The 19,328-nt window shown below is 38.2% G+C and overlaps 4 protein-coding genes across 4 annotated transcripts; all 4 read right to left on the reverse strand.

The window, feature by feature from the left end:
- Window positions 1–1,429: 1,429 nt before the first annotated feature.
- LOC111805108 (cytochrome P450 CYP73A100-like) lies at window positions 1,430–5,113 on the reverse strand. The gene is made up of 2 exons (XM_023690003.1): window positions 2,567–5,113; window positions 1,430–2,294 (listed from the first exon to the last, which is right to left on the reverse strand). Exons 1-2 carry the CDS (start codon window positions 3,409–3,411, stop codon window positions 1,559–1,561), a joined length of 1,581 nt encoding a protein of 526 aa, XP_023545771.1. The 5' UTR covers window positions 3,412–5,113; the 3' UTR covers window positions 1,430–1,558.
- Window positions 5,114–5,750: 637 nt separating this feature from the next.
- On the reverse strand, window positions 5,751–8,852 carry LOC111805515 (ER membrane protein complex subunit 1-like). Its single transcript, XM_023690623.1, has 6 exons — window positions 8,726–8,852; window positions 7,991–8,053; window positions 7,154–7,275; window positions 7,034–7,070; window positions 6,819–6,933; window positions 5,751–6,739 (listed from the first exon to the last, which is right to left on the reverse strand). Exons 1-6 carry the CDS (start codon window positions 8,850–8,852, stop codon window positions 5,899–5,901), a joined length of 1,305 nt encoding a protein of 434 aa, XP_023546391.1. The 3' UTR covers window positions 5,751–5,898.
- A 4,022-nt stretch (window positions 8,853–12,874) lies between these two features.
- LOC111805109 (cytochrome P450 CYP73A100-like) lies at window positions 12,875–14,852 on the reverse strand. Its single transcript, XM_023690004.1, has 2 exons — window positions 13,974–14,852; window positions 12,875–13,701 (listed from the first exon to the last, which is right to left on the reverse strand). Exons 1-2 carry the CDS (start codon window positions 14,816–14,818, stop codon window positions 12,966–12,968), a joined length of 1,581 nt encoding a protein of 526 aa, XP_023545772.1. The 5' UTR covers window positions 14,819–14,852; the 3' UTR covers window positions 12,875–12,965.
- A 1,607-nt stretch (window positions 14,853–16,459) lies between these two features.
- On the reverse strand, window positions 16,460–18,881 carry LOC111805110. The gene is made up of 2 exons (XM_023690005.1): window positions 18,117–18,881; window positions 16,460–16,780 (listed from the first exon to the last, which is right to left on the reverse strand). Exons 1-2 carry the CDS (start codon window positions 18,656–18,658, stop codon window positions 16,621–16,623), a joined length of 702 nt encoding a protein of 233 aa, XP_023545773.1. The 5' UTR covers window positions 18,659–18,881; the 3' UTR covers window positions 16,460–16,620.
- Between the last annotated feature and the right edge of the window lie 447 nt (window positions 18,882–19,328).

Genomic DNA, 19,328 nt, shown 5'->3' on the forward strand with positions numbered 1-19,328 from the left:
TTTACCACATGGTTGAATGATTGGAAATTCATGAGTTGCACATTTTCAAAATAAATTTTGTGGGGAGTTGAGATTTTTATTGGACAAATTTGAGGACTGAAACTTGTGACCAACTTTGAGTCCGTGTTTTTCTTAGGATCCCTCCTTTCCCACTTACAATTACTTTCTCCGAGTATACAACTTTGTGCAGTATGACAAAGATAAATAGTGCACGACTTTACTAGTCGACACACAACTTTCTCGAGCTAAATTACATATGATTTTTGTGATGCTCCTTTTGAGTGTTCTTATGTTGGTTTGGGGCCATTTTTTTTTGCATTCTTGAGTATTTGACAGAAGATGCACCTCCTTGCCCTTTTTTTGTGTACTCCTTTTTTATACTGAAATCTTTGTAACTCGAAAAAATATATATCAGTAGGCCACATGTTTATTAAGAAAACTGACTATCTATCTATATGTTTGTGTACTCTCCCTTTTTATACTAAAATCTTTGTAACTTATAGAATTTGATTGATGATATTAAAATTGTACGGAGAGTTGGGGTTCTCCACATTTGGAAGGTCCCAAGACAGATGGATATTGAATTTTAGCGGTAATGTAATAGAAAGATTATGTGCTCTGTTGTTCATGGTGCTTCCCAAATTTCTTATGTTCTCTGTTGTTTTACCCTGACTGTCACCTCCTCATTTACTGCCGGCGCCGCCCAGAAGGCCCGCCACCGCCTGTCAAGGCTGCTTATTGAATGGAACCTGGAGAATTTTTGGAGGCATTGGATAAGTCCAAGAAAATGAAATGGGTTTATACAGATATGGTGAAGGGGTTAACTTCAGAAATCCATAGGTGGTTGGTGCAGTCCTTGAGAACTTAAGCCAGGAAGAGCTCGACTAAGATTAATCAAAATCAGAATCAATATGCTAATTAATTTATTATATTTTTAGCCGGGAAATAATAAATAAAATATTTTTAAGCTATTAAAAACTAATTTCATGGAAATTATTTACATTCATTCAAATTACACAAAAACCCAGTTAGTTTAATAATGAATATATTTATTTATGTTTTAAATTCTATGTTTGAACCTATAATGTATATAGGTTCATACCATTTAAACCATATACTTTCAGATCTCTTTATATTTGAATTAAACTTCGATAAAAATAAAAATAAAAAATTATATAGTTTAGTTTTTAATAGAACTTTCATATTGGTAGACCTTTGGTTATTTATTCAATCTAAAGATGTATTTACATAGACAAACAATAAAACTATAAAGATTTGATAGAATGAGTTTGCAATTAAATTTATAATATATTAGGACATAACCTTACACAAAGACCAACAATAAAGAAGAGGTCAAATTGGCGATTCTATTTGGGTCAGCCACCAGATCGAGTTTAATCAAAGTCGTTCCTATATTGGAGAAATGATATTCTAAACAAACTTGTTCTTCATTATCATTTCTAGTCAAAGGATTTATTCTATTGACTTCAAATACAAATTATATGTTTTATATCTAAAGAAAAACCAATATAAAATAGGGAGACTCGGTGTTGGCAAGTTAAGCCATTATTGGGTTAAAAACAACTGTGGAGTGGTTGGCGATGTGCAGACTAAACTGTCCTCCTTTCTCGGTCACATCGACCTTCTCCATCCCACTTGGAGGCTTCATTTCAAAGTTTGATACCAATTTGGCAAGGATGAGCCCTAAGATTGGCATTGCCAACACAATTCCAGGGCAACTCCTCCTTCCAACTCCAAATGGTAAGAACCGATAATCCACCTTCCCTGCAGCAACAGCTTCCGTCCCACTTTCTTCCTCAAAGAACCTCTCTGGCCTGAACTCTTCTGGATTCTTCCACCACTCCGGGTTGTTTGCCAGCCACCATGCATTCACCACCACCTTCGACTCCTTTGGGATGGTGTACCCTCCCAGCTTTGCTTCTTCCAAGTTCATATGTGGCACCAACAACGGTATTGGAGTGTGCAACCTCAGCGTCTCTTTCACCGTTGCTTGCAAGTATGGCAGCTCATGAAGCTTCGATTCACTCACTTCCTTTCCCTTTAGGACATTCTTTAGCTCCTCCCGAATCTTGTGTTGGATGTCTGGATGATTCACCAACTCCGCTATTGCCCATTCCATCGACCACAATGTCGTTTCTATCGCTGCCACGTTGATGTTCTCTACGATGTAAATCACGTTCTCTTCACTTATCTCACCTTTCAACTGAGCGTCTATGATATGATCCATCGCACAACTTATCTTGTGCTTATCTCCATTGGCAGCCATTATCTTCCTGTTAAAATTCGACAATTTAATCATATTAGATAAATACAATCGACTTTAAAATGAAAAAAATGGTACATATTAATAATCACGGTTCTCCACCATGGTATGATATTGTCCAGCATAAGCTCTTGTAGCTTTACTTTGGACTTCTCCAAAAGACCTCGTACCAATAGAGATGTATTCTTGTAAACTCATGATCATTCTCTAAATTAGCCAATGTGGGACTCACTCCCAACCATCCTCGACAGTGCATTATTAATACAATGAATTTTTTATTACCTTCGCTTCTCGACGTAGTTCTTGTTGAAAAAGTCCAACCTCCTACCCTGCAAATCCCTGCACTTGTTCAAATAGCCTCGCAAGAAGGGTCTAAGCAAAGGAATGAAATCTCCATAGTTGTACTCAAAGCTCTGCGCCAACCGACTCCTTTCCGAGTTGAATCGAGTCGCTTCAATGAACAAAGGATCGTCTTGGGATTCAAACTTCGCATCAAACATCATTCTATACATGATATTGTACAACATCAACTGCAAACGCTTTCTAATAACTATCCCCTCGGATTGAAACTTCTTGTTACTCCTTAAATCACGAACCACAGAGTCCATCTCATCCTCCCACATGCCACTATAGTTATGCACCACCTTGTTCGTGAAGAACGGCAACGTCATGATTCTACGCATCTTACGCCAATGGTCACCATAAACAGTAAACACCATATCCTGACCATTTCCAGTGAAGATATCGAACACGACGTTTCGAGGACGAGAGCCAAACTCAACGCCCTGAGCGTGGAGAACTTGGCTAGCAAGCTCGGCATCCGACACGACAACGAGGTTCTTGGAGCCCAGCTTCAAGAGGAATATGGAGCCGAATGTGTTGCACAAGGAAGCGAGAAGGCGATGGTTGAGGTCGTTGCCAACTTGGAGCCAATTGCCAAAGATGGGAAGGGAGAGAGGGCCAGGAGGAAGCTTGGAGGAGAAGGCCATGGAAGAGATGATGTAAGTAAGAAGAGGAGCAAGGAAGATGGTGACACCAAGAGCAATTGGGGACATGGGGAATATGAACTTGGTAACTAGAGAAACAATGAGCATTGTAGAGAGAGAAAGGAGGGCAGTGGAAGCCATGTCTAGAGAGAGAGAGAGAGAGCGCGTTGAGAGATGGAAAGAGGGGGAAGTGGTTTATATAGATGTGGTTTGTGGGGGTAGGAACCAAATCTGTGTGCTTATGTATTATTATTATAAGTGAAAACTAAAAGGTGGGTTTTGGTGAGGAGTCAAAGCTTGGCGTTGGTGATGGTTGGTGGTTGGTGAAGCCGCCCTTGTCAACCAAAGCAGCCATGTTTGTCCCAATTTTGACCATTTTCGGCTCTCTCCTTCCCTCCACGTGCTTCTTACTTTCTACTTCCATTATTTAAATATGTCAATCAGTGATGCCCTGCTTTTTTCTTGTATATGATTAGTTGGTTATATGACCTCTTTGTTCATAATGCTTTGACTGGTCGCCTTTGAGATGTACTATTAAACTAGAATTGGGAATATCCGCTTAAAACTATGGTATTGCAATTTATGAATGAAAAGGGATAGTTTGGTTGCCACCACACCCATCCAGAGTCAAATCTATAGGGGTCATGCAAATACATAAGCTCCTCCCTTCCCTTTTGGATGAATGGGTGGGTTCGTATTTGATCTTGGTGATACTCCATTTACTCGATCAAACTAGTTTTAGAAAAATTGAAGAACTAATTTAGTTTATAAAAGTTTCATATATTTGAACTAAATCCAAATAATTTGATAACCGAGTAAAATAGTATCGTCTTCTGATGTATTTTGTCTTTGAATGATAGATCGGATTCTTCACCAATTATATGACACCTCTGCCTATCTGTATGAAGAAACTTTTTGCGGCGCTTCTTGCCTAATTCTTCTAGATAGCTTGTCATTCATATCATCTTCTCTCCTCTCCAGATTCAACTATTGTCATGTACTTAGCCTCCGTTGATGAAAGAGAAACACTATTTTGAAGCCTTGACATCAAACTCATCTCATCATCTATGACTTGCTCCCACTTGGTTGTATCCTCCAACTGTAAGACATCATCAAAGGGCTCTGGTTCCCCTTCATCCGTCATCAATAGATAGTGTAGTGAAGGTACATACCTATCTGGTACTCAGATAGTCCAGGATGACCTTCTCAATACCTACTAAAGTGTCACTTGCTCTACCTCAGGTTCCTCAACAATAGTATCAAAAGTTTCTGGACTATATGCTACAACATCACTATGTGAATTATTCCCAACTCAACTTCAACTCTCACTTATTTCGTTGTCCCAAAACATTTCTCTCTTAGTTCTTATACAGAACATTTTCATTAAAAGTCACATCACAATGTCTCGGAATTTTTCTATTCTTGTCATCCCAAAACTTGTACCCTAACATGTCAGAATCATAAACTGTGAAGTATCATTTCACAGCCTCAACGTCAAGCTTGTCACTCTTTTTTGGATCAACATAAACATACGCAATGCAGCCAAAAGTTCTCAGGTGAGAGTACTTGAGTTCTTTTTTTGTTTATATATCTTCTGACAACTTGAACTTCAAGGCAATGACGACCCTCTATTGATCAAGTAGGTTGTTGTATTTACAACATCGGTCCATAATATCTTTGGCAATCCATAAGAACCCTCATATTCTGTGCTCGTTCATTCTTTCAGCAACACCATTTTGTCTAACTTTACCAGAAACTGTCCTCGTTAATCTAATATATATGTATGTATGTACAAGTCATTCACATGTCATATCATAATCATATCATATCGTAAACACTTCGTGGTCATGTCGTTCTCTAACTTAACATAGCCTTAACGTTTTTATACATATCACAGTCATATCGTTACATGAACGTAGCTTAGTCATATCATTACATGAACGTACTTTAGTCATATCGTTACAGGGGCATATCTTAATGCTATCGTTCTATCAATCTATCATAATCTTATCCCTTTCTACCCATAACCTAATCGTATTCTTTTATCAATCGATCGTGACCATATCGTTTTTATCAATCTCTCATATCCATAGCATTTCGATATGAACCCTAACCTTAACGTTCTATGAACATATCTTACTCCTATCGTTACATTACGTTTAGTGCATCCTTCTCGTATCCTATCTCAAACATATCATTGAACACATCATACCGTAAATATTATCATGCAATTCACATATTATAACATATACATAACATATCATAAGTATATTGATCCACAAACAATTCACACATATCAATATATATGACACATGCAGAACCACGGGGCACATGTCAACATTAAATATAACCATGCCGATAGTAAGACCACTTACTTGGATGGTCTTAGCCGAAGTTCTATCTAACTCCAAATTAACTTGCTTTCGTCCCTCGAATTCGTTCTCGCTTATGTCAAGGCATCTTGTCAGATAGGAAATATTTAAAGAGATATCGACTGACCAGAGCAAAATAATAATAATAATAATACATTCAAACTAGAGACTACCATGTAAACGTAACCAAATAGTAGGCTGAAAATGTATGTAATAATGATTTTTAATATTAGAGACATTATCACTTTTACATAATTTAACTCATAAAGTTTTGAAAGAGTTTGCATACCTGTAGCCATTCCATGAGATTGTTCTCCACTTTTGCTATAAAAACGCCTTTGTTTTCAACAGGCAGTTCAGATGTCACTACATATATGATAGAGGCAAGGCCATCTTCCCTGCTCCAGACAATTTCACCTTGTTGTACTAACAACAGGAAATGGTCTTCCATGACAATCAGAGCCCTGAAACCATGAGACCCATCTGTCCGAATGTAAGAGTTTAGAAAAACCATCTGTACGGATCCTCTTTGGTCATCAATTAATATATTTTCCTCAATAAAATTACTGCTCCAGTCATCAATAAGCTTTACACTGAGATGCATATGACTTCCCTCATGCTGAACTAAGGCAGCTGCACGCTGACTCTCTGAAACTAAGAGAGCATCACTTAGAGTTGCCTGACCGTGAATTTTATCTACCATCTCCACCTCACCTTCATCTTTTACTGGAACTAATGCTAAAATAGAATTAACTTTAACAGCAAGTAATCCTGAAAGCTTTGAAGGCACTATTTCAATTAACCCAGAAAATTCACCGACGAGATGTGCAATAGGTGACTTTATAATCCTAACTTCCCCATTCTTAAGGTTTATTATAGCTAGATTTGACCTAGTGGCGTAAAATGTGACTAGCACGTCATCAGAAACTGATACTAATTCTCCAGAAAAGGCACCAGAAAATGTTGCCGTATGGTGCTTCAGCGACTCTCCACTATTAATATTTATTTGAAATTGATCAAATTGGGTTGGACTTGAAAATCCCACAGCATAAATGATATCACTGTCATGAGGCTGAATGATTTTTTGAATTTCTACCCTAAAACAATGATAAAATCAATAATAATATCAACGGCAAAAGAACATCAAATCTAGCATAAACTCCACATTTGAAATACCTGTTCTCTGTTAAGTCGATATTCCAAATAACCTCACCGTTCAGGGAAGAGACAGCATGCACACAACTTCTACCAAAAACTAGAATCACAGGCTCCTGGTTGGCTTCAAACTCTTCTGCAAATTTTATGTCACAAATTAACCAAATAGCCACTAGAGGGAAAAAGAAAAGTGTAGAACAACTTAATTTAGCACCAGTTTGATCCACTAGAGATACTTTGATGAAAGGAACCAGATTCAGAAAATACATCACTCTGTTAAATAGGGAAGAGAAATAATGCATACAAACTAGAAGCTGCAAATAAAAAAATCAAATCCTTAGGTGATATCCACTTACTGGAACCAATAGAAGTGACTTTGATGGATTGGTGCCCTGAAGAAAAGATTCCCACACCATCTGACCATCAGGAAGGTTCCACGCTCTTAAAGAATTCCCCTCGGATGAAAGAGAAACAACATCTGAAATTATATAATTAGTTTAACTGACATACTAAAACTAAAAGTTGAATTGTAATGCTTAATTGGTCTTTTAACAGATATAAACAACCAAAGGTGAGCTTAATTGGTATTTATTATTGACAACAGATAGAAAGAACTAAATAGACTTCACATTTGTGCTATTGGGCAACAATGGGGTCAACAACCATCAAAAAGTACCCTTTCAAGAAAAAAAAGAACTCCTGTAGTGACAAAGGAGTTCCAAGTTTAATCTATTTTCTCACTCATTCCACCCCTTGAGGCAGAAGTTAGGTGGAACGGTGTAAGGAAAATCCATACACTACAGAGGACACTAGAATCAAGGATAGGTACAGATGACTTGAGGGTACGATTTAAGATCTACAAATGCAGGTTAGCTAAGAAGTCATAAGTTGACATGAAACNGGGGGGGGGGGGGGGGGGAAACTACATTTGAAACACAAGAAATCTACATGGGCTGATTGTCACAAGCATGGAGACAGAAACAGAAAAAATTAAAAATTAAAGCAGACAAATAAATGATAAAAGTAGAGGTAGCATGCAGTGAATCAGCATGTTCAAATACTTCTCATAAAACTCAGAGGTATTTCCTTTGCACACAATAAGCAATTCAAATAAAGGTTCATAGTGGCAGAAAAGGTGCCCTGGAGCAACATTCTATAGATAATGTGTGTGCGCGCATGCGTGAGAGCATTACATTTTCTAAGAACAAACTCAATTCCATCAATGGAATCATTTGGGCCAAGGACATGTCTCCAAACTGCACAAAAACAATTAGAAAGTAAAATTTCAAATAAAAGTCAAATGAATCATTTTCATAATGAAAGCCACCAGTATCTAGTCAATATCTATTGATCATTTAATATCCAGAAGCATCATTGTACTCTTTCTACGACCTTAATAATACATGGATCATTTCAAATAATTTGATTATCAAAATCTTGGTAAGAAAAACGAATCTTCGTTGTGTTAATTTTCTTTTTATGTAAGTTTTTTTTGTTATGGGTAGCTCCTGTTAATATGTAAAAACTTCACATCATGACTGATATGATACGTAATTGATTCTCATCCTCCTAAATACTATGGGTATAACATGAACATTCATTGACAGAACGATTTCCTTTGCTCATTATCCCGAGGGGATTAAACAGTTTTTTGCTACTTTTTGTAGAGGAAAAACATGTAATACCTATTTGATTGGAAAATGTTCATTCACGGCCTACAGAGTCGAGAATTTCCATTCAACTTCCAAAGTCATTTAGTTATTGGTAAACCCAGTAAGAAAACAAATGCTAAAGGAACGTTGAGCTCACAAATCTAGCCATGCCGAAGATCAAGTGGTGCAACTACATTCTCTTCTGTGGATACTACTACACGCTTTCGCCCTGATTTCGAAGAATGGAACAACGCATGCTTCACTTTCCCTAATTACTGCTGACGCCTGCAATCGAGGGATCACTTCTATAACTTTTAACAATTTGAATCGATGAATAGTTAAAAGCTAAAGTGAAAGAAGGTGCATGAGAATCTGAAATCGATGAAAGACATTCCAAGTTCATCGCGCGTAGTATTAGAGCCACGATAGAACCAATGAGGCGCAAACTAGATGCTGATGGAAAATTTCGAAGAAAAGTACAAATCAACCAGCGAATCCAAATGAGGAGCCTGCTCTAAGAAATTCACAAATACGTAATGAAAACAAATAAATCAACAAATCTAGCAGGTCAAGCATGAGGCATTCTTGAATGGGATGAGAAATTGTCGAATCTAAACTTTTCCACAAATTTCCTATACAACCAAGAACAAGTAACGAATGAGAGCTCAAGAGAGGGCAACTCACCAATCCATGAGTCCAGCTTGTGTCAAAATTAGTGCAGCTATTTTGATGAAATTAGTTTAGAAGGAATAGTTTATTAGAATTTTTATAATAGTTTATTTGAGTTTTTGTAGGAACTATTTATGGCATTTACTTTTGTTTAAATAGGACTTGGTTGGCTTAAACACAAGACACAGTATTATATTTCAATTGTTCATATATTTTCTCTGAGTAATAATAGTTTCATATTTACTCACACCTCTCATCAGGACAGATTGTGACAGTTGGTATCAGAGCCAAGTTGATACAGTTGAAATTATAGTTTCATATTTACTCACACCTCTGATCAGGACAGATTGTGACAGTTGGTATCAGAGCCAAGTTGATACAGTTGAAATTATTACTCAAACGAGATGAACGGTGGAAGTGCTTCTATGAGTATTTCTACGAGTATAGCTATGGAAAAGCTGGTTGGCAATAGCTATAGTTATTGGAAGTTATGCATGGAAGCTTATCTACAAGGACAAGATCTGTGGGATTCAATCGAAGGTGATGACACAGAAATTCCAGCCGATACTCCACAGAATGCAAAATTACGTCAACAATGGAAGATCAAATGCGGAAAAGCCTTATTTACCTTGCGAACACTGATCAGCAAGAGTATATTGATGCATGTTCGTGATTTAAAGTCACCAAAGCAAGTATGGGATACATTTCAAAGGTTGTTCACCAAGAAAAATACCGCTCGACTACAATTTCTAGAGAATGAACTAGCTATGGTGACTCAAGGTAATTCTTCTATTGAAGAATATTTCTTGAAAGTGAAAAATCTATGTTCTGAAATTTCAGAACTATATGCGGAGGAGCCAGTGAGTGAGGCTCGATTACGACGTTATCTTGGATTACGGAAAGAGTTTATGCCCTTTGTTTCCTCAATACAAGGGTGGGCAAATCAGCCTCCTGGAGAATCTTCTTTCCAATCAGGAAGCCTTGATTAAGCAAATAACCAGCAACAACGAGTTTTCCCGAAAATCAGAAGATGTCTTGTATGTCAAGGATCAAAGGAGACAGAATTTTCATTCAAAGCCTTCATCTAGCACTGGGAATCAATTCAGGAACGAGGAGTCGTCAAGGAAACTATCTAAAGCTTGTTACAGGTGTGGAAAACCAGGCCACTTTAAACGAGATTGTCAAGCGAAAGTGGTGTGTGATCGTTGCAGAAAGCCAGACCATATTAAGCCGAATTGCCCAGTCAAAATCCAAGAATGAAAGTAAGAATTCTTCAGATTCAGTCAAAATCCAAGAATGAAAGTAAGAATTCTTCGGATTCAATTTGGGAATACTGCTTAACCATTGAGGTTCTTGATCAGCCAACAAACGTGACTTCAGTCGTATATCAAGATGATGTCTCTACATGTGATCAAAATTATAATTCCATACTTACGCTTCTGAATTTGATTCTCTTCAAATTTCGCCTCTGCACTCTTTTTTTTTACTCTGATGCCAATTTTGCTGCCCCTGGTGACCCTTATGTTTATTTCACGGCCTTGGATTTGGGATTCGACGAAAATGAAGATTTCGAACTAACCTTTGATGATCTTGACGCCTTTGAGGTTGACGATTTCTCTCTGAAGATTTGGATCAAACTACCAATTTGTTAGACTTGCAGGCTGACCGGGAAGCTTCTAGGGACGCTGTTGTTCATGTTTTTAGCTTTGCATGCTCTCCAGGATTCGGGAGCTCTGCGGTTTCATGCAAGCAGTTCCCTAATGAAGGTGAGTTTCTAGGGAGCTCTGCGGTTTCATGCAAGCAGTCCTCCAATGAAGGTGAGTTTCTAGGGAGCTCTGCGGTTTCATGCAAGCAGTCCTCCAATGATGGTGAGTTTCTAGATTATCAATCTTCTGAATTAAGAACTGTAGATAGCGAGTGTTTTTCGACCCATTCTGGTGGATGGGACTCAAAAAGTCCGAGGATTGTAAATTGTCCTTCCCCAAAGCATGGTGGCAGTGGTAGTGATCATGAATTCTCAGTCGAACTAGATCCGAAATCTACCAATCCCCAATTGAGTTCTTGGGCTCTAAATGAGGATGAAAAGAAGAGTAAAGGCCCAACAAAAGGGAGAAAGGAGAATTAGAACCTGACCTTGAGGTTGAAACTGCCTTTGCATCTGAACCTGAATCGAATCGTGAACCCGAACCAGATCCGAAATCAAAAACTGGATGTGAAGCTGAATCGTTTCCTGAGAGAAGATAAATGGGTAGAAGAAAAGCATTTGGAGTCTGATAATGGTCGAAGGGAGGTTGAAAGTGAGAATCTAGGCCAAGTTCAGCAAGGCAGTGTTGTAATAGAAGCTGAGTTCTTGGATAAGAGCATGGATGTGGCTAAAGAGATAGAAGCCAGCAGTGATGACGTTGGTTTATCAGAAAGTTGAGATGTATCGATTATTTTGGGGAATTATACCAAGGATGAACGTGATGTTGTGATAAAGAGATAGAAGCCAGCAGTGATGACGTTGGTTTATCAGAAAGTCGGGATGTATCGATTATTTTGGGGAATTATACCAAGGATGAACGTGATGTTGTGACTGGCGAAGGCGACAAATTGAAAAACAGTTTGGTTGGTGAAAGAGAACAAGGTAAGGGTATGAATGACAAGAACTCGTTAGAATCTTCAGTTCAGTTGGATGACGAGTGCAAGGAAAGCAAGGGCATCGATCACGAAGTGAAGACCAGGGATTTTGATATATCAGAGGTAGAAAAAGAAATGTCAGATCGAGAGACAACAAAATCTACTAAGGCACTTGACAAAGTGAAGTTTGAACTCTTTCGTAAATGCTCTGGGAGTTATTAAGAAATAAGGTTGCACCAAGGGAGGCAGGGAGGCGGTCAAAATTAGTGCACCTATTTTTAGATGAAATTAGTGAAAATGGTTAAAGTTAGCATCCTTATCCGAATAGTTTATTTGAGTTTTTGTAGTAGCTTTATGGCATTTACTTTTGTTTAAATAGGAGCCCTTGGCTAACTCGGGTCACAGTATTATATTTCAATTGTTCCTGTATGACCCAAGTAATAATAGTTTTATATTTACTCACACCTTTAAGCGTGAGAGATTGTGACACATAGTCCGCGAATGACGCAAGTAATGTTAGGAGAAGAAGAAAAGAAACCTTAATCGCCAAAACCATGGGGATGCAGCTCTGCCTTCTCGCGGTGAGTGAATAACGAGGAGCTTCGTCGAGGGACAATTCTATGAAATGAACGGTACTCTTTTTTTTTTTTTTTAAATTGCTATTATTATTATTATTATTATTTTCATCTATCATTTTTTGACTGTTAGCATGCATTATTTAAAATTTTTCCCAAACATTCAAAAATTACATTAATTAATTTCATCAATTTCTAATGCATTTTTTTTTTCTCTTCTTCAATGTTATATGCTAAGTTAGCAACTGTATGAGTTCAACAGTAGAGAATTTGAACGCTTTGGCTTTTTACGTATTGTCGTCAGCCACACGGTTTTAAAACACGTCTACTAAGGAGAGGTTTCCACACTCTTTTAAGGAATGCTTTCTTCCCTTCTCCATCCGAAGTAGGATCTCACAATTCAATCCCTTTGGGGTCCAGCATCCTCGCTAACACATCGCTAGGTGTCTGGCTCTAATATTATTTGTAAGAGCCCAAGCTCACCGTGAGTAGATATTTCCTGCTAATTTGGCTCATTAAGTTGGTTTTCAAACAATATCTTTACATAAAGTAGAGTATTTAGCTATTTTAATAAGAATAAAATTGTATTTAGTTTCATTTTTATTTCAACATGAGATTAAAAACTTATGAAATGAAATCCAAGAAGACAAAAATTAAGCAATTATGGGGTTAAACACAACCGTGGAGTGGTTGGCAATGTGCAAACTGAATTGACCTCCTTTCTCGGTCACATCGACCTTCTCCATCCCACTTGGAGGCTTCATTTCAAAGTTTGATACCAATTTGGCAAGGATGAGCCCTAAGATTGGCATTGCCAACACAATTCCAGGGCAACTCCTCCTTCCAACTCCAAATGGTAAGAACCGATAATCCACCTTCCCTGCAGCAACAGCTTCCGTCCCACTTTCTTCCTCAAAGAACCTCTCTGGCCTGAACTCTTCTGGATTCTTCCACCACTCCGGGTTGTTTGCCAGCCACCATGCATTCACCACCACCTTCGACTCCTTTGGGATGGTGTACCCTCCCAGCTTTGCTTCTTCCAAGTTCATATGTGGCACCAACAACGGTATTGGAGTGTGCAACCTCAGCGTCTCTTTCACCGTTGCTTGCAAGTATGGCAGCTCATGAAGCTTCGATTCACTCACTTCCTTTCCCTTTAGGACATTCTTTAGCTCCTCCCGAATCTTGTGTTGGATGTCTGGATGATTCACCAACTCCGCTATTGCCCATTCCATCGACCACAATGTCGTTTCTATCGCTGCCACGTTGATGTTCTCTACGATGTAAATCACGTTCTCTTCACTTATCTCACCTTTCAACTGAGCGTCTATGATATGATCCATCGCACAACTTATCTTGTGCTTATCTCCATTGGCAGCCATTATCTTCCTGTTAAAATTCGACAATTTAATCATATTAGATAAATACAATCGACTTTAAAATGAAAAAAATGGTACATATTAATAATCACGGTTCTCCACCATGGTATGATATTGTCCAGCATAAGCTCTTGTAGCTTTACTTTGGACTTCTCCAAAAGACCTCGTACCAATAGAGATGTATTCTTGTAAACTCATGATCATTCTCTAAATTAGCCAATGTGGGACTCACTCCCAACCATCCTCGACAGTGCATTATTAATACAATGAATTTTTTATTACCTTCGCTTCTCGACGTAGTTCTTGTTGAAAAAGTCCAACCTCCTACCCTGCAAATCCCTGCACTTGTTCAAATAGCCTCGCAAGAAGGGTCTAAGCAAAGGAATGAAATCTCCATAGTTGTACTCAAAGCTCTGCGCCAACCGACTCCTTTCCGAGTTGAATCGAGTCGCTTCAATGAACAAAGGATCGTCTTGGGATTCAAACTTCGCATCAAACATCATTCTATACATGATATTGTACAACATCAACTGCAAACGCTTTCTAATAACTATCCCCTCGGATTGAAACTTCTTGTTACTCCTTAAATCACGAACCACAGAGTCCATCTCATCCTCCCACATGCCACTATAGTTATGCACCACCTTGTTCGTGAAGAACGGCAACGTCATGATTCTACGCATCTTACGCCAATGGTCACCATAAACAGTAAACACCATATCCTGACCATTTCCAGTGAAGATATCGAACACGACGTTTCGAGGACGAGAGCCAAACTCAACGCCCTGAGCGTGGAGAACTTGGCTAGCAAGCTCGGCATCCGACACGACAACGAGGTTCTTGGAGCCCAGCTTCAAGAGGAATATGGAGCCGAATGTGTTGCACAAGGAAGCGAGAAGGCGATGGTTGAGGTCGTTGCCAACTTGGAGCCAATTGCCAAAGATGGGAAGGGAGAGAGGGCCAGGAGGAAGCTTGGAGGAGAAGGCCATGGAAGAGATGATGTAAGTAAGAAGAGGAGCAAGGAAGATGGTGACACCAAGAGCAATTGGGGACATGGGGAATATGAACTTGGTAACTAGAGAAACAATGAGCATTGTAGAGAGAGAAAGGAGGGCAGTGGAAGCCATGTCTAGAGAGAGAGAGAGAGCTCGTTGAGAGATGGAAAGAGGGGGAAGTGGTTTATATAGATGTGGTTTGTGGGGGTAGGAGCCAAATCTGTGTGCTTCTTTGTTATTATAAGTGAAAACTAAAAGGTGGGTTTTGGTGAGGGGTCAAAGCTTGGCGTTGGTGATGGTTGGTGGTTGGTGAAGCCGCCCTTGTCAACCAAAGCAGCCATGTTTGTCCCAATTTTGACCATTTTCGCCTCTTTCCTTCCCTACTCCTATGCTTATGCTTATGCTTAGTCGAGAAAGAGATTTCCACACCCTTATATACACAACGTGTATATGTATATACGAGAAAAGTTGAATTAGTTCACAATCAAAGAAGTGAATATTTCAATCGAAGAACAAAACCATTATGGGTTATCCGATGTAATATACACCATTTACGATATCAATAAGATATACAACCAAAGTGACTGTAAAGATATACAATCAAATAATAATAACAAATAAGAAAATGAAATAGTAATTGATCCATCACTATTGGGATCTCTTGCTTCCTCGTTTATTTCTCTTTGAACCCTTTGTCTAGACGGTATCAAAGTGACCGCAAACGAAAAGGAAATAGTATAACAAAAACATGAGCTACTCCGGAATCATTGCAAGAGCTACTCCGTATTCTAAAGCTTTATAAATTCTTAAATTTTTACGTGAGATATCTAGTCGAATATAAATATATTATCAATTAATTAAATTAATTATTGTGGTGGTGTATATTTTATACGAATATATTATTTATATCAATATAAAAAATGGAAAAATAAATGAGTTATTTGCAACATATAAAAAGCTTATTATAATGAAGCTTTAAAGTTTTGATATTTAATGAAGATTTTTACTAACTTTAAAAAGTTTATTTAAAAATTAATTAGGACGTTTATATATAATTAATTTAATTGAACGACAGGGTCGTTTACTTTATAGTTTAGAATTGAATGGGTTGTTGAGCCGACAAATCGAAAAACTGTGGGCAGCCAAGTGGGGCCCATTTTGAAATGTGAAAACTACTGTTGGAGATGTTTAATGGGCTGGATCCACCTGCAGACCCGGCCCAATAAAACATGACCGGATATTCGGGTTAAATGGTTTGTCGGGTCAAGTTTGACCTGAAATATTATTGAATGGAATCCTCACACAACAATCTAATTAGAAAGGTTTATTTACCACAAGGGTATCCGAGAGAGATTTCTCCTTCGTAGATAAATGAGATTAAGGACGGAAATTATATTTCTGTCCCACTTATATATATAATTATAGCTCAGCTACGAATGGGTCGATATTTGATTCCAACTTATTATATTATATAAAATATTATCTACATCTTTAAAATAACAAAACAAAAAGAGTCGTAGAAAAATCAATTTTTATAAACATAAATGAAAATTCACGGGTCGGGGAAATAAAGGGGTTATGAATGGGGCAAAGGAAGGGATATAACTCAGCGGTAGAGTGCCACCTTGACGTGGTGGAAGTCATCAGTTCGAGCTTGATTATCCCTAAACCCAAGTGAGTTTTTCAGGAATCGAGAAGGGCTTTCGATTCTGTATGACAACAGAACGAGCATTCGCTGGACGGAGATATCTCTAAACCTAAATAAGTTACATATTACCCATAATTCATACATTTTTATACCATTAACCAAACAATTATCATACAAACTCATCTTATTTGTAATAGGTCTTTTCCCCATAGATAATCATTCTTACAAACTCTGCTACCAACAGTTTATTTGGTATCCTTTACTCAGAATTCATACATTTTTATACCTAAGCTGCAACCACACCAGAAGCCAAGGCAGGGGAGCCAGCCACGGAGCAAGGCAACGCCGAGTAGTCTTTCATGGCTTTCGATCCACACTTTTCCCTGCGATCGTCGCCTCTGATGTGTTTGTCGCGACACTCGACACTGCAAAATGCCTTTTCCCCTCTGCATGAATGAAAACAGCAAAGTCATTCTCAAGGGAAAAAGAAGATTCCAAGTTCATGAGAATCTTGGATGAAAGCCAACCAATTTGCTAAAGTTTCATGTCCAATCACATGTTATCTCATCTCATTTCAACCACATGAAAGTACAGGACAAGAAGCTTTTAATAACAAGCTGCTGAAAAATATCTCAATTACAACATGAAGATGAGGAAGATTTTCTCTATAACAAGCCTGCAATTATATGATTATTGGAAAGCATAAAAGTCCAGATATCAAGCCAACCCGTTCGAGTGACGATAATCGAAGAGGTAGCTTAAGAAAGAGCCAAATATTAATGTCCCACGATGATCAAGTCATATAACATTCAGAGATTAGTATAATGTCCAGACAAGGGAATAATAGCTGTCTGCTGTTGTATTTGTAGCTAACTTAAAACAAACACTTAAGTCCTCATTAATAAAGAAGATAAGCAGCCAAACTCTTATTGTTGAAGCTTAAAAGAGACTATATGTGAGATCCCACGTCGATTGGAGAGGAAAACGAGTACCTGCAAGGACACTAGGCTCTGAAGGGGGTGGATTGTGAGATCTCACATCGGGTGGGGAGGAGAACGAAGCATTCTTTATAAAGGTGTAGAAACCTCTCCCTAGCAAACACGTTTTAAAAACCTTGAGGGGAACCCCGAAAGGGAAAGCCGGTATATACTTTATTTCTCATGAGAACAGAGCACAGTTTTAAAATAACCCATCTAACCTAACAAGGGAGACAGTAACCAAACTCAATCATATCAATCTAGGAAAAAGAAACTCGAATCATGCTGACAAATATCGGCAACAGGATCCGATCCAAGCACTTACCGAATCTAAAACAAATTGTGTAATTCAACAAATATTTCCACTTTGAAAAGAAAATCCTCATAAGGATGGAAACAGATAAGAAAAATCCCAAACTAGGCAACGAGGTACTAGATGCTTTCTTAACAGCTACTAAAAAGGCATCTCATAAACGAATAGAATGAGCAAATCAATGAACCACACATCCAAAACTTCACAGAGAAAGCAAAATCATCCATTCTACCTATGTCATGAACTAATCAACCAAGGCAGCAACTATCATGACTTGAAAACATCAAAGAAACCAAAGAATATCACGATTCTACAGTATAAGATTCCATTCCAAGGCACCATGACTCAACAATTTATAGGAATCAAAGTAACTGGGCTTGAATTTCTCTCTCCCTCTAAGTTTTCATGCTACAATTGTCTAAAAATTAACCAATAAAAGATGATAAAATAAAATCAAGACAGGGGAGAAAAGGGAGCAGAACTGAAATTTACCTGTACATGAAGATGTCAAGCCCATGAAGATGCTTGCAGCAGAGATGACAAGAGCTCAAGAATTCAGCAGCAAAAAGCCCTCTCTCCGCTACACCAAAACTCATGGGGGAAGTGGAAAAAACCCCATATGTCACCATATTGGTAGAGCGGCCATTAACCATTTCAAGCTCACCGTTAAAGAAAACACGCTTTTCAATGATATGATTACCAAAATGTGAAGTTACGCAAGTGTAACTTTCAGAGAGTTCATCAACAACCTCGTGTTGTTCCTTTTCTAGGTTAAGGCCACCTCTGAAATTAGCGGCTGGTTTAGCAGAAGAAACGATGGGAATCGAGCAGGACCTAGGAGAAACCGCTTTGGAAGACACAAAAGGTTCATGAAATTTGTGGGAATCAGTCATGGCAGCAACTATGCCCAACCCAACAACGCCGTTCTCGAAATCGCGAGGGGATTTCGCTTTATCAGAAGAGAAAGAAGCGGAGAAGGCGGTGAATAGCGAAACGCCGATAGTGGGTTTCCTTTTTCCGATGTAATTCTCCATTTCTGACTCGAAATTTAGATTCAATCCGTCGTCTGGTTTGCGAATCGAGTGATATGAAGTGAAGATAACATTGGGAATGGAGTAAATTGGAAGAATTAGAACAGAGATGGAAAAATGTTATTGAAATTAGATCCCCGATGAGTGCGAAACAAGCAGCAGAGCGGGAGTTCCTTCAACACCACTAAATTGAAACTTGAAAGAAATGTTGCAGAACAAAAAAAAANAGGGAGGAGAGAGAGAGAAGAGAGAGAGAGCGAGAGAGGGAGTTCGAGGCCTCTCTGTTCTCCTCCGGTGGTTAGGAGCAGAGACAGATACAAATAATTATATTCTCTTCAACTCTGCAATAATTTCTGGACTCTCACTTTCTTCTCTCTCCTTTTTTTTTTTTTCATTTATTGTTTTCTTTTAGTTTTTACTTTATTTCTAATTACAGATCTTAATTTATAAAATTAAAAATTTATAATGAGTTTAATCTAAATAAATTCAAATTTTATGGATTTAATTTCTTTTTTAAATTTAGTTTAGATTCAGTCGAGTTAATTTTGTTCGATGATGAAAATTCCAGATCGTCTAATTTAGGGAATTATCATATATGAAACTTTTTTGTGAAGCCCCCAGGAAAGCCATGAGGTTACACTAAATGGACAAGGAGAGACGTGTTCGTCTAACC

This window comes from Cucurbita pepo, chromosome LG11, assembly GCF_002806865.2.
Source record: "Cucurbita pepo subsp. pepo cultivar mu-cu-16 chromosome LG11, ASM280686v2, whole genome shotgun sequence".
NCBI classification, from domain to species: domain Eukaryota; kingdom Viridiplantae; phylum Streptophyta; class Magnoliopsida; order Cucurbitales; family Cucurbitaceae; genus Cucurbita; species Cucurbita pepo.

Excerpts from the sequence above, each read along its gene's own strand:
- LOC111805108 (XM_023690003.1), bottom strand. The coding sequence starts at position 3,411 with ATGGCTTCCACTGCCCTCCTTTCTCTCTCTACAATGCTCATTGTTTCT. Across the intron at positions 2,295-2,566 it reads AACTACGTCGAGAAGCGAAG|GAAGATAATGGCTGCCAATG; the intron begins GTAATAAAAAAT and ends GAATTTTAACAG.
- LOC111805515 (XM_023690623.1), bottom strand. The coding sequence starts at position 8,852 with ATGAACTTGGAATGTCTTTCATCGATTTCAGATTCTCATGCACCTTCT. Across the intron at positions 8,054-8,725 it reads CTCGATTGCAGGCGTCAGCA|TTTGGAGACATGTCCTTGGC; the intron begins GTAATTAGGGAA and ends GTTTTTGTGCAG. Across the intron at positions 7,276-7,990 it reads TGAGTTTGTTCTTAGAAAAT|ATGTTGTTTCTCTTTCATCC; the intron begins GTAATGCTCTCA and ends ATATAATTTCAG.
- LOC111805109 (XM_023690004.1), bottom strand. The coding sequence starts at position 14,818 with ATGGCTTCCACTGCCCTCCTTTCTCTCTCTACAATGCTCATTGTTTCT. Across the intron at positions 13,702-13,973 it reads AACTACGTCGAGAAGCGAAG|GAAGATAATGGCTGCCAATG; the intron begins GTAATAAAAAAT and ends GAATTTTAACAG.
- LOC111805110 (XM_023690005.1), bottom strand. The coding sequence starts at position 18,658 with ATGGAGAATTACATCGGAAAAAGGAAACCCACTATCGGCGTTTCGCTA. Across the intron at positions 16,781-18,116 it reads CTTGACATCTTCATGTACAG|AGGGGAAAAGGCATTTTGCA; the intron begins GTAAATTTCAGT and ends TCATTCATGCAG.